The following is a 17548-nucleotide window of genomic DNA, read 5'->3' as shown; positions in this document are numbered from 1 at the left end:
TAATATTTCATCTCACTTTCCCACCATTAAACCGTGTTGTTCCTCCTCCCTCTGGCCTTGCAGACTTCCCACCATCATGTCGCACATCAATCCCTGACTGGTATCCAATGTATAGTGGCAGCAGAATGAATGCTTCATTATTGGAGAGTACGGTAGCATAGTGGTTGCATTGCTAGTAAACCAGAGCCCTGGGCTAATGATCCAGAGACATGAGTTCAAATCCCATCATGGCAGTTGGTGAATTTAAATTCAGTTAAATAAATCTGAAATAAAAAGCTAGCATCAGTAAAAACCCATCTGGTTCACTAATGTCCTTTAGAGAAGGATATCTGCCATCCAGTCTGACCTACATATGACTCCAGACCCACAGCAATGTGATTGACTCTTAACTGCCTTCTGAAATGGTGGCTCACCACTCGGTCTCTAGAGGAATTAGGAATAGGCAATAAATGCTGGCCTTGCTGGCGAAGACCACATCCCGTGAATGAATTTTTAAAAAAGGGAGTCATTTTATTAAAATATACCATAAAATTACTGCCATTATGAGAATAATGAATAAAAACACATGGGTCACTGCCACCCTGACAGCCTGAAGCACAGCACACCTCCCCAGTATCTGCAGTGTGGCAGTCTTGTTGGCAATTATCAGCAAACCAGCAATTTGGGAGGGAGCAGGAAATTACACATGTAAAGCACTGTTCCCAAATATGCTATGCTTGTGCTTGGCCTTTTGAAACAGCAATTTCGCTTTGCCCCACACAAAACTTCTCACATTAATGGTTAAAGCACCATGTTGGTAAGTGTGAGCAAACTGCCACATGCCAGTATGGGAGCAGGCAAGAGGGGAGGGAATGAGAGAGCCTCAGACAATCAGCTGGCGAGCACCATGAAGTACAAGTGGAATGATTTAACCAGCAAGAAAATATATATCTTAAATAAATAAACTCACTTTTGAAAGCAATTCTGCACTACAAAAAGAGCACTAAGCTGGTGAGTAAGCAACCTGCTCCTCAGTATCTGCAAAAGCTCTCTGTATTTGACTGGCAAAAGGATGACAAGAGTGCGCTCAGTTGCCTCGACGTCTTTTCTGTCTCTTTGTCTGTCAGCCCAACAGAGACTGGAACTCACGATGTGGGGAAATCACACGTTCGAACTATATATCCTATAACTTCATTATGCAGCATCATTGTACATCTGTGCACCCATCCCATATGTTAATTTAATTTAGGAAAATAAAAAGGATTCACAGGCAAATATAGCTCTGCATATGTAACTCAAATGGCTACCCATATGCAGCTGTCGTCATTTCTCATGTTAGTTCAAAGGTCAACCACAACAGAAGTAAAACACTAGCCATGAACCCAGAGTAAATCATTGTGTTTGCCCAAGTAATCAATCTTACTTCTGTCTGTCTTACAGGTTACTTGACAGAATGTAGGTTTGAATGAAAACTATGCTTTCATATGGACGCGTTGAGAAAATTTAGCTGCCAGTATTTATTTCAAAAATGTATTCTTTGATAGGAGGTTGTATTTAGGTGGTTATTGTGTCTGTAGTGTTTCCATGCTGGTTTTGGGCTGTGGCATTCATTATATATTTATTTTTTAAATAGATGGCAGATAACAACTGGTGCAGGTGTGCATTTTCTCAAACAAAGGAAGCAAGATAAATGAGTGCAGTCATGCGCCCTTGCTTCATTGACTACTTTGAATGTTTTCACATCAAACATGTTCTGGAAAACATCCAAGTAAGCACTACAAACAGCAGCATACAAATGCAGCAAGGCACCGTTAACCCATTCACACAAAGAGCCGCAGAATCGACAGCAATTTTTAGAATGAAATATTGTAATCCTATCTGCAAGTCTGCAGTAAAGCTGCTGGTAATGATTGGGATCAATTTCAATTACCTTACATTTTAAAATTCCTCATGTACTGTTAACAGACTCAAATGCCCTCAGATCTCGGAAATAAAAATCCCCATGCACTGAGAGGAACAGATTGTGGGTGTCTGGATTAACCTGGTTGTTATTCTTTAGGTCAAAAGCAACTGAAGATGAGCTTTTAGACTGATGTAGACATTGGATTCAAGTATCGATCACATGAAATCCCAGTATATGTACTCCTTAGAGACAGTTGTCTTAAACTACTTGCAAATTGCTGGAATGCTTATCCATAAGGAAAACTGAACAAACACCATTACATTTCTAGAGCAATTGGACGGGTAGATACATATCCACTGAAATTGTTTGAAAATAATATTAAACCCATTTTTAAAACAATTCTATATAAAAGCATCAAATTCTTAATTCTCGTTCTATTGCAGCCTGATGCTAGCAGCCTGCCAAACAAGGTAGTGGGCAAACGTTTGTACTAAAGAGCTCCATCAATATACAAAAATCTGACACATTTTCTACTTTCACATGTAGATTTGTGAATTCATCAGAAATGAACAAATATGGTTTGCTTCAGCTCTCACTTGAGCTTATCCTCAATTCTGAGCAGCTTCATTTTGGGTATCATGGTAGTTGTTTTAGAAATGTTGGATTAACAAGATCTGACTTCAGCTGAATGGATTGGAACAGATTCAATCTAGCAAATGCAAAACAGCAGAATGTTCAAAATGCCTAAAACCACAGAATATGGTCTTGTTTGTCTTCTGAATCATTTAGATTTTATAATCAGTTTGCCATAGCATTTTATTGCAGTGCTAAAATGTTGAAGGATAGAATAATCTGCAACTACTGGGGAAGGACTATTGGTGAGATGCTAATGATTGAATAATACAAATGTTAATAGGGAAGGGGTATGAAACCGATATCAGGGTCACTCAATAGAATATTGTTAGATTGCATTGGGAATTGAGAGTTAATGAAAGGTGACCGACTTAAGCATAATCAATATCCTTAAAATTACTTATTCAATTAAACTGCAACACTTGATGCTGCACTGCACACTAGGGCCATGATTTCGTCACCCTCGGCGAGTCCAGTGCGGCCAGGGTCGGAGGCATGTGGAAAACGTGCTCCTGGCTCCAGCCTGCCCTTTCGCAGCAACCTTCCAATGATTGGGCTTGTTAAGCCCGCCCTGTGGGGTTCCCGGCCAATTAACAGGAAGCCGGTCTAATAATGTAATTTGATGATGCGTCTTCAGCCGGTTTCCTTAAAGGGAGCATGCGCACATTGCTTTGTCAGTTCTTCTGTCAGTGTTCTGCAGCATTGAGCTGCTGCAGACACTGACTAGCATTACACAAAGGTGCACAGCTGCACCCAGGCTCTCCCATCACACCCTCCGGATGCTTATGGAGGGAGTCACAGCATGCAGGGAGGTTTTCTTCCCTTCCAATGGGCGGAAGAGACACCAACACAGCCTGGTTGCATTGCACAGGAGGGCACAAGCAGAGATGTCGTGAGAAGGATCTTGCTGCAGTGGCACAAACCTTTCAATGATCTCAGATGATCATGAAACATTACTGCAAAGCCACACTCAACTTCATCCTGCTGTACCACTCATCACATCCCCATCACTCTGCCTTTCCTACTCTACCCCTGCACATCCTTAGTCACACCAACTTACATTGCACCTCCAGCCATTCCCCTCTCTCTACATTATCAGTTACCCATCTCACTAGCACCCCATCACACTCACCCTCTTACTTGTCCAATTATACTAACTAACAACACACAAGGCTAGGCACTTGGGTTATTTAGTCAATGTTCATGTAAAGTTTATGTTGATGTGTTGTGATACATTGAAATCTTTATTCTCTGCACTTTGTGCTCTTGGACAGATTTGTGGGCACCTTTGGAAGTGGCTGAGCGAGTTGTAGTGAATGGTGAGACGTAAGGGTACCCCCACAATGGTGATGAGTGTGAAAGAAAAGGCTTGGGCATTGCAGGGATGCTTTATGGAGCTGGTGTGGGGTGGTGCCAACCTGGCACATTATGTGGCAGCCAGGGTGTACAGTGCCAAGTGAAGTAAATGTGGCCATGGTGAGGCCATCCCTGGCCCCCCGGGCAACAATGTGGATGGGTGCTAATGCCCTGTGTCCTGTGCAGCATCAGGTGATTGCGGAGAAGATTGGTGTTGTTGTTGGTGATGCTGGTGTGTTTAGTGATGTTGGTGTTGGGGCTGATTGTGGTGGGATTCTGAGGACCAGAATGAGATTTTTTCAAGGGCACCGATGCTGCTGGAATAGATGGCAGGAACGATCTGTCAATGGTGAGAGAGGTTGCTCCAAGGAGGTGACAGTGAATAGTTCACTATAAACACTTTGAAACTGCATACAGGTCAAAGGTCTCTTCCACATCCTGAAGGCTTCAGCTTCTGACATTGGAAAGTGAACAGCTGTGAAATGGTAGCTTTTATACCACTTCTGCAGCTGTCAACTAGCCAAAGTAATGGAGAGTCACTGAGAACCCGACACACTTACCTGGCGTGTTCTCTGAGGGATGGTACACCCGTCAAAAGGTTGGTAAACTTGTAAGTGTTTGCTTTTAATCCTCTTAACTACCACATAACTATCTTAATTTACTGGCACGCCGCTTACTGTTGAGTCTGCGATCCGCATGCAGACCTGACAGTTGAGAAACTGACACGGATGCGGGTTTAGCGCAGGATCCTGTCCCATTGTCAATCAGGGCCATTGTGACAGCAGGCTCATCTCCAAACACACACTCACGGGGCTGGGAAGATTCTAGCCTCGGTGTCTGGGTTGTGAGGCATGATATAACTGGAAAAAACACTGTTTTCTCCGAGTCTGGAACATTGTAAAACATAGAAGTTGCAGCCCATCAAAAAGTATGAGATAGATGCACGCAGCACTGAGGAGCCAAGCAGTAAAAGAAACCATGCAGTGGTGGATTACATGGAATTTTACAGCACATAAACAGGCCATTCGACCCAATGGGTCTAAACCGGTGTTTACGTTCCACATGAGCCTCCTCCAATCTTACTTTATCTCACCCAATCAACATCCTATTTCTCTCTTCCTCATGCACTTATCTAGCTTCCCCTTAACTGCATCTATGCTACTCACCTCGACCACTCCATGTGGAAGTGAGTTCCGCATTCTTACCACTCGCTGAAGAAATAACGTTGCACTTAACTAACAGACTGTTATAGCACCTGCTATATATCATAAACATTATTGGCACAGACCAAATAATTATTTACACAGATGAGGCTAGTGCCTTGAAATCTCTGCCTTCTAAATATCAGCATCCAAACCCTGAATGCATTTGTACAAAGTTCCTGTTCTTGCTATTTCACAATCTGGAAATAAGAAGCTAATATATCAGTAAAAGTGACCAGGAAGCTTTCGGATCGCTATAAAACCCCTAGCTGGTTCGCTAATGTTGTTTAGGGAAGGGAACCTTCAGTCCTTAAACCTGTCAGGCCTATACATAACTTCAGCCCCACAACAAGGAGACTTACTCTTAACTACCCTGGGAATTGCAAGCCACTCGGTTGCATCAAACTGCTAGATAGCCCACCACCAGCTTCTCCAGGGCAATTAGTGATGGGCAATAAATGCTGGCCTTGCCAGTGACGTCCACATCCCAGGAATTTAAAAAAAAATTGAGACATTAACGCTGTTATTTTAAACCAGTGAGCCTTCCCTTAAAATATAGAAATTAATTTCATATGCTAACATTCAAAGAGCTCAGTTTCAAGGCTTGAGTGGTAAATCCCAGTGATTGCCTCTCATCTTACATCTTTTATAATTTTGGGCACAGGCACCCTGAAATTTGTTTGGATTAAATCTGACTCGAAAATTAGAAAAGGGAACAAAATTAGCCTCCTTAAAGCACTGCAGATTAGGGTGTCTTCAAAGTACAGCTTTTGTTTAAATTGCACAGGAAACCTAGCTCTCAGTCATGCAGCCTTCTTGACCACCAGTGGGAAACGTGCATTGGATACATACATAACCCCCACCCCTCACCATCCAGGCCTCAGACCACCAGACAAGCAATCTGCTCAGATACCCAGTTACTCAGCCACTAATACCAAAATACCGCACAACAAAATAAGTATTTAAAAATGTACAGACCTAGACAGCTGCATCATCCTCCTTTAATCGTAATTTGTTTGGTGGATTAACTAAATAAACTGGTGATTTCTTTAAAAGGTATCTTGTGATAACCTTCTGTAAATGTCGCAATTTTAGAAATTTACCTCATTTGAATTGAATAATGACAAAAATGGCAGGATTCTGATGAGATGGAAGAGCTAATGATAAAAAGACTATAAATTTGTTGACCAGTCATTGATAAGTCACAAAATTGTAATATTTCAAAGTCATTTGTATCGAGCACTGCATAAATACATATGTAAGTTGCACAGCGCAAGTCATATCTCATATACTGTAACTGTAATGGGAATCCTTGCAGTAAAATGTTTAACTCTTTCACTAATGCAGGTGCAATATGGCCTTATTTCTACTGCACCCCCAGTTGCCAGCAGATCACCAAATGGTGCTGTTATTACAATCTCAATTATGCGACATTTGAAAAATACACCCCGTCTTGAACTTTCAGAAAAAAATGATGAATAAAGGATTTTATTTGAACTCGCTATGTGCTACCTACCTGGCCTCACAAACAGGGCTGGCAGCCTCTCACTGCTTCCGAAGCTAGGTGTGGAAATATTGCATGTTGTTCCAGCTCACAGCATCCTCTGTCGCTTATCATAAGAACATAAGGAATAGGATCAGAGCATGCCATACGGCCCCTCGAGCCTGCTCCACCATTCAATAAGATCATTGCTGATCTGTTCTTGGCCTCAATTCTACTTTCCTGCCTGTTGTTCATAACCCTTGACTCCCCTATAGTTTAAGAATCTGTCTATCTCAGCCTTGAAAATATTCAATGACCCAGCTTCCACAGCTTTCTGGGACAGAGAATTCCAAAGATGCGCGACCCTCTGAGAGAAGAAATTCCTCCTCATCTGCGTCTTAAATGGGCGACCCCTTATTCTGAAACTATGGCCCCATCACTTTCATTATGCAGGCGGGTGCTTAGAGGCAAGTCAAGACGCACTGACAAACTATCACACTGCCACCATTAGCCTTGTAACTGTCGAGAAAATGGAGGTTTGACTGGGGAACAGCCACTTATGGTGACTTCAATTTTTATCAATAGAAAAATAAATAAGCAAATAAATGGTTGAGGATAATGCCACTATGAAGACCTATCCTCATGCATTCCTCTAAAATTCAGAGGGCCCGACTTTGGTGGACCGCCCAATTCTCGGCGGTCTCGCGGTGGTCGGTCAATCTTCACCGGCCAGTACCGCTGGGGCGGAGTGCTGGCAACATTGGTCCGGGCAGTCCTGAGCGGTGTGTCAGCAGAGTGCGGCGGACGGTCTGCTCCGATGGTGCAGGGTAAGTTGTTCGAGACTCGGCACTCTTCGGGTCCTGCGTTCTGTGCACGCGCGTTCTTCCATCGACCTCTGTGTCACCCGCCGCCCCCCCCTCCTCCCCCGCCCCTGAGAAGAGCAGTCCGGAGGCCAGAGACTGCCGACATTGGAATGCAGGTAAGTGTCTCCAGGTAAGTTTATATTTTGAATTGTTTTGTGCAGTGTTTTTGGTTTATTTATAATACTTGTATTGTTATTTATTTTCCCATTTTTCTGGGGGGCGGGGGCGGAATAGATCTTGGGGGGATGGTGGCGATTAGATCTCTGGGGGTGATTTGATCTCTCTGGGGAGGGATTAGATCTCCAGGGGTGGGGGGAATTAGATCTCGGAGGAGGGGGGAGCGGGGACTAGATCGCTGCGGGGGAGGAACATTGTAGTTTACATACCGCCGACATACCATCAGCATAAAACCACTTTTTTTCAGACGGTGTGTAGCTCCAGTGTTATGTCGGCAGTATGCTACCAATGTTGGACTTTTGGGTGGTCTGTAGGGTGCTCCATGTGCGCGGATGGTATGCATACTGCCTGGCGGTATGTGGCTGATGACTTTCCCGCCGGGCGGTATGTAGGTATTTTTTGATCAATTTTGCGATTTTGGGCAGTATGTCAGCGGTCCACAGGCAGTATGTGGCGGAACGTCCACCAATTTCGGCCCCAAATGGTTTACAAGAACTAAGGACAATATCAATATTTTTTGTTGATCTAAAATACTATTCATTTTATAAATAACTGTATTGCCAGGCAGAATTGATGAGCATATTGGGGGAAAATGGCCTGAAGGAGTCACTCTGAAGTGAAGTGAATTAACACAGTAGAAGTGACGAATATTCGGATGCAACTTGGGTGTAGATGCCAGTAGAGTTTTATGCATTAGGTAGCGTAACAGCAGTTGAAGACAACAGTAATAAGGACAGATGCATCACAAAAATGACCTTAACTGGATCAGAAATTCCTCAGGTCACACGGGGACTTTGCGCAAGGTTACATTCCAGCACTGACCCCACATTTACATACGAAAGGCAGGCACAAGCATCACTTTAGGTGCATCTCCAGCACCCTTGCGGAGGTAAGGGAGTTCCCTTGACCCCGGTCATGTTGCAAGGGTGTCGTTCTGTGTAGATATTTTTATATTCTATCTTCATGGGTCAAGCTCCCTACCTGGCCTGGACCCCACTGGTGGGATCCACATGTGGAGGCTGGTATGCCTTACCTCGATTGGTAGCTCATCCTCCATACAAAGGCTGGGTCCCGAATGGGCCAGAATAGTGGGATCTCCCTGGTTCTTGGCTGCCATTTGCTTCGTACGGAGCAGATCGAGGTTCTGGTCCAGAAACTACAAATGACCCAGTGGAACCCCCAAGGAATTTCAGGACCCTTAGAAATTAGTGCTGGGGTATCAATAGGCAGAGTTTAGAAGAAGCAGGTCATTGAGCCAAATAGCATGTCCCAGTCTAAATTTTTCTGTGTTCTTCCTACTGCCAAATGCACACACCAACAATCATGTTGATTGATGTTTCACTTAGCTTGGTGGCCTTTAAAACATGAATATTTGATTTTAACCAATCATCAACATTTACTGCTAACTCCTGAGCCCTGTTTCTCACAATAATCTGACACTCATATACACTTTATCTAAATTTTCTTCTCTCAATGATTAATGGTTATGGTTAGTGGAGCGTCCCAAGGATCTGTGCTGGGATTTCTCGTTTTCTATTTATATTAATGATTTAGACAATAACAGAAGATGACTGATACTGCAGTCTGCTGATGATGCAGAATTTGAGGACATGGCGAACGGTGAGGCCACACAGGTGACAGGTGCAGTTCGAAATGTGCAGTAGTACATTTTGAGGAAAAGTGAAAGAACAGAGTGGAGCAATAGAGAGATCTAAGGGTACAGATACATTGAGCTTTAAAGGTGGGATGGTAGGTAGAAAAGGCTATGAAAATGGGCAATGGGATTCTTTGTTTTATATACGGACAAACTAGAACAAAAAGCAAAGGAGTAATCTTTAATTAGTAGAAATTGATTAAGCCAACTTTTGCAATACTTCATTTAGTTCTGGACACTGCATTAGAGTACAAATATTTGAGCCACGGAAAGGGTACAGTGAAGATTCTCGAGAACGATATCAGGAATGAGAGGTTATAGCTATGAAGGTGGGCTTGAAAATTAGTCTTTTTTCCCCCATGACCAGAGAAGGTGAAGGAGATCTAATTGAGGGTTTCAAAATCATGAAAGGTTTTGAGAATGGTTGTCAAATTGGTAACGAGAGAGCACTGACTCAGGATTATTCCTTGAAGAATGAAGGGGGATGTTAGGACTTTTGTCACACTAAAGGTTTTTAGAACTTGGATCGTTTTACCAAAGTGGCTACTGAGTCCATGACACCAGTTATGAAAGATTGCTTAAATATTTGAAAGGGAAGAATATAAAAGGATATGAGGAAAGGGGCAAGGAAACAGGATTACAGTAGATAGCTTCAGTTCAAAAGCTAGCAATGGTACTGGCACAATTGACCAAATGGTCCCTTTCTCTGCCATAACTTCTACGATTAGAATCAATTAAAATAGCTGTAGCAGGCACCTCAATAACCGACTGACTTATTTTAGAAAAAAAAATTCTCTCATGAGAACAATTCTATTACAGTTATTTTCTGATGACCGTCACTTTGATCCAGCAAACTGGACACAGCAACAAAAATCTATTTCCAAATAGATTGCCAAGTCTTCAACAATCAATGCCACAATATCCTCTGATTCTGCTAGATACCAATCAGCATTAGAAATAACCTTTGTAGATCATATATTGTGGAAACCAATCAGATTTTGAAAGCTACAAGCAGTTCAGCACAAAGAGTTAACTCATCATTCTGCTAAATAATAATATTTTAGTGGTTCTGACTAGTTAATCCAATAACGCAAATCTGGGAGAAGTGTCTGAAAAGCAATTTATTGATAAATAAGTTGAATAAAAAAATGAAGTCTGCTTGTGTATGTATCAGATCTAAGTGAGTGTCACACATAGAATAACCTGCTCATCGATGAGATGAGAGCAGGAAAAAAAATATGTTCCATCAAAATTCCAACATTTATCTCACCCAGCTATAGTGTTACATTTCACAACATTTGTGCCTATAGTCAGAGATGCAGCCTGCAACAGCAAACCACCTGCAAATAACTTAAAATTCATCTCCACAAATACTCAGATAATAGGAATGGTAAGACATAGCTCAATCACCAGTGACTTGTTTACAGGACAAATGTCAACTGAGAGATAACAACCTCATAAAAACAGAAAGACCCACAGGCAAGGAAAGTGGAGCAAAGTTCAACGTTGTTGTCAAAGGGGCAGGTTAAAGGCAAGCTTCAGTGTAAAAGAATGAACGAGATGAGTTGAAGTAAATCGCACTCCTCTCAAGTCTATAGAAGAATATTTCATGTTCATATGTGTACACTGTAGGTATAAAAACAGCCACGAAGAGCAGATATGGCTCTATGAATTTCTTAAAGGAATACCTCACTCTAAGGCTTAACAGTATGGCTCATAAAAATCCCTGCAGTAGAGACAATAACCTTCTAAAATACTCCAGATGCAAGTAGGAGCATAGGGAATCATAGGATTGGGAAAAACAACCATTCATCTGGCCCAAAAAAGAATACTAAGGGACTGGTGAAGGAAGTATCATGCCCTACTAAGCAGAAAGGCACGGGAATGCGTAAGTCACCAGAATCACTGAGCAATGAATTAATGTCTCATACCTCTTGCTGTAAAATATTGAAATGGGTTTCCTCCTTTTGCTGCTTCCTTTTGCCCCTCATCATCCACGTGCATGAAATGAAAAGTGGCTGCAGCAACATTATTGTTCATTTCCTATTTTCCATTGCTCACTTTTTACATAAGAAATAGGAGCAGGTGTAGGCCACCTGAGCCCGCGAGCTGCTCTACCATTTAGTAAGATCATGGCTGACCTGATCATGGACTCAGCTTCACTTCGCTACCCACTCCCTATAACCCTTTATTCCCTTATCGCTCAAAGTCTGTCTATCTCCACCTTAAATATATTCAATGACCCAGCCTCCACAGCTCTTCAGGGCAGAGAATTCCATAGATTTACAATCCTCTGAGAAAAGAAATTCCTCCTCATCTCAATTTTAAATGGACGGCCCCTTATTTGAGACTAAATCCACTGGTTTTAGTTTCCCTTATGAGTGGAAATATTCTCTCTGTGTCCACCTTGTCGAGCCCCCTCATTATCTTGCATGTTTCGATAAGAACACCTCTCATTCTTCTGATCTCTCAATGTGTATAGATCCAATCTACTCAATCTATCTTCATAAGTCAACCCCCTCATTTCCAGAATCAACCTAGTGAACCTTCTCTGGACAGGTTCCAATGCAAGTATATTTTTCCTTAAATATGGAGACCAAAACTGTATGCAGTACTCTAAGTGTGGCCTCACCGATACCTTGTACAGTTGTAGCAGGACTTCTCTGCTTTTATATTCCATCCCCCTTGCAATAAAGGCCGACATTCCACTTGCCTTCCTGATTACTTGCTGTACCTGCATTCTAACTTTTTGTGTTTCATGCACAAGGATCCCCAGGTCTCCCTGTACTGCAGCACTTTGCAATTTTTCTCCATTTAAATTATAATTTGCTTTTCTATTTTTTCTGCCAAAGTGAATAACCTCACATTTTCTCACATTATACTTCATCTGCCAAATTGTTGCCCACTCACTTAGCCTGTCTATATCCCTTTCAGATGTTGCGTGTCCTCCTCACAATTTGCTTTCCCACCCATCTTTGTATCATCAACAAACTTGGCTACATTACACTCGGTCCCTTCATCCAAGTCATTAATATAGATTGTAAATAGTTGAGGACCCAGCACCGATCCCTGCAGCATCCCATTAGTCACTGTTTGCCAACCCATTTAACCACTTATCCGACTCTCTGTTTTCTGTTCGTAAACCAATCCTCTATCCATGCTAATAATTACCCCCAACCCCGTGAACCTTTATCTTGTGCAGTAACCTTTTATGTGGCACCTTGTCAAATGCATTCTGGAAGTCCAAATACACCATATCCACTGGTTCCTCCTTATCCACCCTGTTCATTACATCCTCAAAGAACTCCAGCAAATTTGTCAAACATGATTTTCCTTTCATTAAACCATGCTGACTTTGCTTGATTGAATTATGCTTTTCCAAATGTCCCGCTACTGCTTCCTTAATAATGGACTCCAGCATTTTCCCAACCACAGATGTTAGGCTAACTGGTCTATAGTTTCCTGCTTTTTGTTGGCCTCCTTTTTTAAATAGGGGCATTACATTTGTGGTTTTCCAATCCTCCCCAGAATCCATGGAATTTTGGTAGCTTACAACCAATGTATCCACTATCTCTGCAACCACTTCTTTTAAGATCCTAGGATGTAAGCTATCAGGTCCAGGGGACTTGTCTGCCTTTAGTCCCATTATTTTACCGAGTACTACTTCATTCGTGATAGTGCTTGTATTAAGTTCCTCCCTCCCTATAGCCCCTTGATTATCCACAATTGTGATGTTTTTAGTGTCCTCTATCGTGAAGACCGATACAAAATAGTTGTTCAACGTCTCTGCCATTTCCCTGTTCTCCATTATTAATTCTCCAGTCTCATCCTCTAGGAGACCAACATTTACTTTAGCCATTCTTTTCCTTTTTATGTACCTGTAGAAACTCTTACTATCTGTTTTTATATTTCGTGCTAGTTTACTTTCATAATCTATCTTCCCTCTCCATCACTTTTTTAGCCGTTCTTTGCTGGCTTTAAAAATTTCCCAAACCTCTGGCCTCCCACTTGTCTTGGCCACACTGTATATCCTTGCTTTCAATTTGATACCATCCCTTATTTCCTTAGTTAGCTACAGATGCTTATCTCTTCTCTTACAGTCTTTCCTGCTCATTGGGATATATTTTTGATGCGAGTTATGAATATCTCTTTAAATGTCTGCCACTGCTCATCAACCATCCCATATTTTAATCTATTTTCCCAGTCCACTTTAGCCAGCTCTGCCCTCATATCTATGTAGTCTCCTTTATTTAAGCTTAAGACAGTGGTCTGAGAACCAACTTTCTCACCCTCCAAATGAATTTGAAATTCAACCATGTTATGGTTACTCATTCCTAGAGGATCCTTTACTACGAGATCATTTATTAATCCTTTGCTGATATATGTGACAAGCATCTCCAAAAAAAAGCAGGTGCAAGACCTTATACCTGCGCAATTTTCAACTTTACTCTTTACTAATTTGCTGGTATTCGATGTGTCTAAAAACCGAGTTGATGTTTCAAGTCAATATATATTTTCACAGTTATGTAACTATCAGTGCAATATGGTGGGACAACAGCAATTCTGCATCACAATGCAAAATATAGAGCAATATTTCCTTCTGAGTATAAAATGAAATAATTTATTCTTCTTAAGACTATCAGCACTTAATCATAGTTTAGTAAAATAATTTTCTTTTAACTTTATACACAATGGGAAACATATCTCACAGTGGTTCGAATATAACAAACCCCAAGCTCTGCCAAATCCACTTGCCTTCATACTATGTCATTATTCCAATAGTAAAACGATAAGTTTCATACCTTGGCTGATCACTGCTTTTCTGTTCTGACCATCAAGATCTGCACGTTCGATCACGTGATGCTTGGCATCTACCCAGTACATTCTTTGTCCTGCGTAATCGATGGTCAGCCCATTGGGCCAGAAGAGATGGGTATCTGCGATGATTTTGCGGTTAGATCCATCCATGGCTGCATATTCTATCCGGGGAGTGTTACCCCAGTCCGTCCAATAGATGGTTCTACAAAATGCATCAGATATACCAATAGAATACAATGAAGAATGGACTATTTGAGGCTAACTGAAAGCAATTTTTACTCAGGAGCAAAACCAGCATAATTCTGGGATAATTAAACCTAAATCCACAGAAACTAAATGAAAATTGAAGTAATTAAGATGACTAATTAATAGTAGATCATTTTTGAAATAATTAGTTAAGTCTCGATTTTAACCCAACGCACCAGCGGGAATGGGGCACATTTGGGTTAGACGCCCAATTATACACCCCACTGACTTCAACGGAGCTGCAAATTGGACTTTTAAAATTAGGGCTTATAGTCTCTCCAAAAAGGATAACTCCATTAACAGTTTCTACAGGTATTTTACCATTCAATCAAAGGTTTACAGTTTGGAATGGGTGTGGAGGTGGGGGATGTGGAGAAGAACAACATTAAAAAGCATTGAAATAAAAGTTTATAATGACATCCTGAAATTATATTTAATTTATTCATTTGACAGGAAGTCATTGACAGTCATTCTAAAATTTTAATGGAATTTACAATGCCGAATTTCAAATCACTGCAGGTTACTATGTCCAAACTTCAGCACAGCATTGTTATCGTGTTTGTAAGAAAAAGAGGGTCTTCTCAGTTTAGTTTCAACACATTTGCACAACACATTGAAATTTACAAGTGTAACATTCTGGAAGCGAGCCATTCCACTTTGCAGCTATAATATGGAAGAGAAAGCACTGAATATAATAACACACAACTTCTAAATGTACTGTGAAATTTGGCTCGGAAAATGTAATTAAATAGATAAGAAATCATTACAGTATTTGTTTAAAAAAAACTGTGTCATAAAAAGATTTGTGATTCCCAAACTAAAAACAATGGGAATGATTAATGGGTCTTTCTTTGGAGAGAATTCAATCAATAATATCATCATAAAATATAATGGATAGCTGTAATTACAAAAAGAATATGCACAACACACTCCAGAAAATGTGATTCTTAGCTGTCATGCATGCTTCTATTCACTCCAAAGAGACCAGCTACAACTAATTTCACAAAAAGGAAAGCAGGTATGGAACGTGTATAATAAATCAAAGTGACTTTGATTTCATTCAGTTCATTTAATTTTTGAGAAAATAAAATCAAAATTCCTATAGTCTAACCACAAACATATTTTAGCTGCATTAAACAAAATAATTCCTGTTGTGCTCTTGCACAACTGAAGATAAGTCTGAACTTGGACTAAAAGATACTTATAAATGTAGACTTCTGTCCTGGTTTTGAAATTACACTGTGGGATATAGCTTACTACAGATTCATCTGAAATTGATCTCTCTGTTATTTTAGCAGGGGTGTTATAGCAGATATGTTAACATATTTATTTTAAATAATAATGAACTAAGATAGCAGAGAGCGCTATTTCAGATGAACAGCTAGGTGTTCATGCACTAGTATGTGACAGCATGATGTCAACACCTAGATAGATGTTTTGTTTAGAATGAAAAATTACAGAAAGTGGAAAACTGCACTTGTGAAGAACTACATTTGTGACATCCATTGCCCAGCCCATGAAAGTGTGACATTGCTGAAGATAGGTGAACCGACAGATCTGAACCAGTGGGGCACTTAATCAATAACTGAACTGGAATTAATGAGAAATAGGGCGTCAGAATAATGACCACAAAGTGGGACTGGCAGAATACAAAACCAATACCAGAGAAACAAACGACAATGTCAGCCACTGCAGGAGCTATTTAAAAATAGAAAGACCCGCATTACATAGTCAATAAAAGGGACAGCTGAAACAGCAACAGCAGGATAGCAATAATCGAAAACTGCAAAGTTGGGAGAACAAATTAAAAACAATCAAAAAGAGAGACCAGTTAAGAATCCATTCCAAGCTAAATACATTCGGTATGTGAGGATAAGCAATGTCTCTCTATAAGATCCATTTGTGGATTTGGCTGGGACTTGGGGGCACCGCAACTAATATAACATCAAAGAGTGACTTTAATTTGCTATGCATGAAGTAAAGTTGTTGGTTGGCCCCTAGTGACAGGGTGTACCGTGTCAAAGTGACCTTTGAGATTGTGGCATGTTAAAAAAATGTATGAGTCATTAAAACCGCTACAAATTATAACGATTTTGAGGTTAGAATCTGTTGCTAATTGCCGTGATGTTTAAGAGCAAAGATCATAATTTTACTTGAAATATATTACTCCTGAGCTGAAACAGATGGCATTTGGTATTAATGCTCAAGGTGATTGAAATAGCTTCACATGGGATCAATGTCTGTGACCTGCCTTACCCCTCTATTGGATGTAGTGCTATGGCTCGAGGTTTCTCTAGGTTCTGCCACAAAAGTACTTTTCTCTGTGTTCCATCGAGATTGGCGACCTCGATACGCGATGTCCCAGAGTCTGTCCAGTACAACTTGTTGTGGATCCAATCAATGGCCAGCCCACCTGACAAAGATTAATTATTTTGGAGACATTATACAGCTGTTGTTAGTATCTTCCCATCTCTGTGGTTCAAGAATCACAAAGCAGCACCTAACCCTCTTTGAAGCAACAAACAGATGCAGGAGATATAGCAGAAGCACGTCCCTGACTGGCATCCAAGAGAACACACAGTCCTATAAAAAGCAGAAGAAAATAATTGACGGAATGTGTAACCTTCCTTCCTCTGTGCAGTTTCAACCATTTTATAATTAGCTTTCTGTTGTTTCCTTACCAGACTGCACTGAAAATAAACATTTCAATCTCCAAAAACACTGGAGAGATATAGATCGGAAACAATATCCAGTTCTAAATAGCCTACAAATATATTTACTGGGTTGGTCAGAAATGTTTCCCAAATGAAAATAAAGCTCAATGTGTTCAGGCATTTTTTGAAATGAGAAAATGACCACATGCTTTAAGCAAGCAACGCCCTTCTTCCTGGCCCATGCAGGCCAATGATTTCAACTGATTTGAAACAAGTTCTGCCACACCAAATGCCCTAGACTCCTGAGGGAAAATAAATCCATGGCATTTAAAAAAACTCAGTTTATGCATTAATAGGCAATACTTGTTTCTGTAAATAAGCAAGCAAAATGAGGGGCAAAATCAGATGCACTGATGTTTGATGCATGTCTGGAAAAAATTTATTTTTCTCTTCAGCATACTAACATTGTAAATGCAGTGTAAATGGTCGGTGTAAGCAGTTCAGCAGCTCTTGCAGCCACTTGTATCTGTTCAGAGAGGGGAACAAGACAGAAATTCACTGCACATCTTGTCCTTCTATT

At 40.8% G+C, this 17548-nt stretch overlaps 1 protein-coding gene across 2 annotated transcripts in view; it reads right to left on the bottom strand.

The window, feature by feature from the left end:
* The window catches only part of lrp4 (low density lipoprotein receptor-related protein 4), a 451660-nt gene that overhangs the window by 90985 nt on the left and 343127 nt on the right, over nt 1-17548 (bottom strand). For both annotated transcript variants that reach the window (XM_070899678.1, XM_070899679.1), the window contains exons 13-14: nt 16571-16727; nt 14053-14270 (exon numbers count right to left, since the gene is read on the bottom strand). In XM_070899678.1, the coding sequence (XP_070755779.1) occupies nt 14053-14270; nt 16571-16727 (375 nt within the window). The remainder of the gene's footprint in view (nt 1-14052; nt 14271-16570; nt 16728-17548) is intronic.

The sequence above is a fragment of the Pristiophorus japonicus genome, chromosome 14, assembly GCF_044704955.1.
Source record: "Pristiophorus japonicus isolate sPriJap1 chromosome 14, sPriJap1.hap1, whole genome shotgun sequence".
Taxonomy (NCBI): Eukaryota; Metazoa; Chordata; class Chondrichthyes; family Pristiophoridae; genus Pristiophorus; species Pristiophorus japonicus.
The sequence above is the reverse complement of the archived record's forward strand: the minus strand, read 5'-3'. Positions and strand labels throughout refer to the sequence as shown.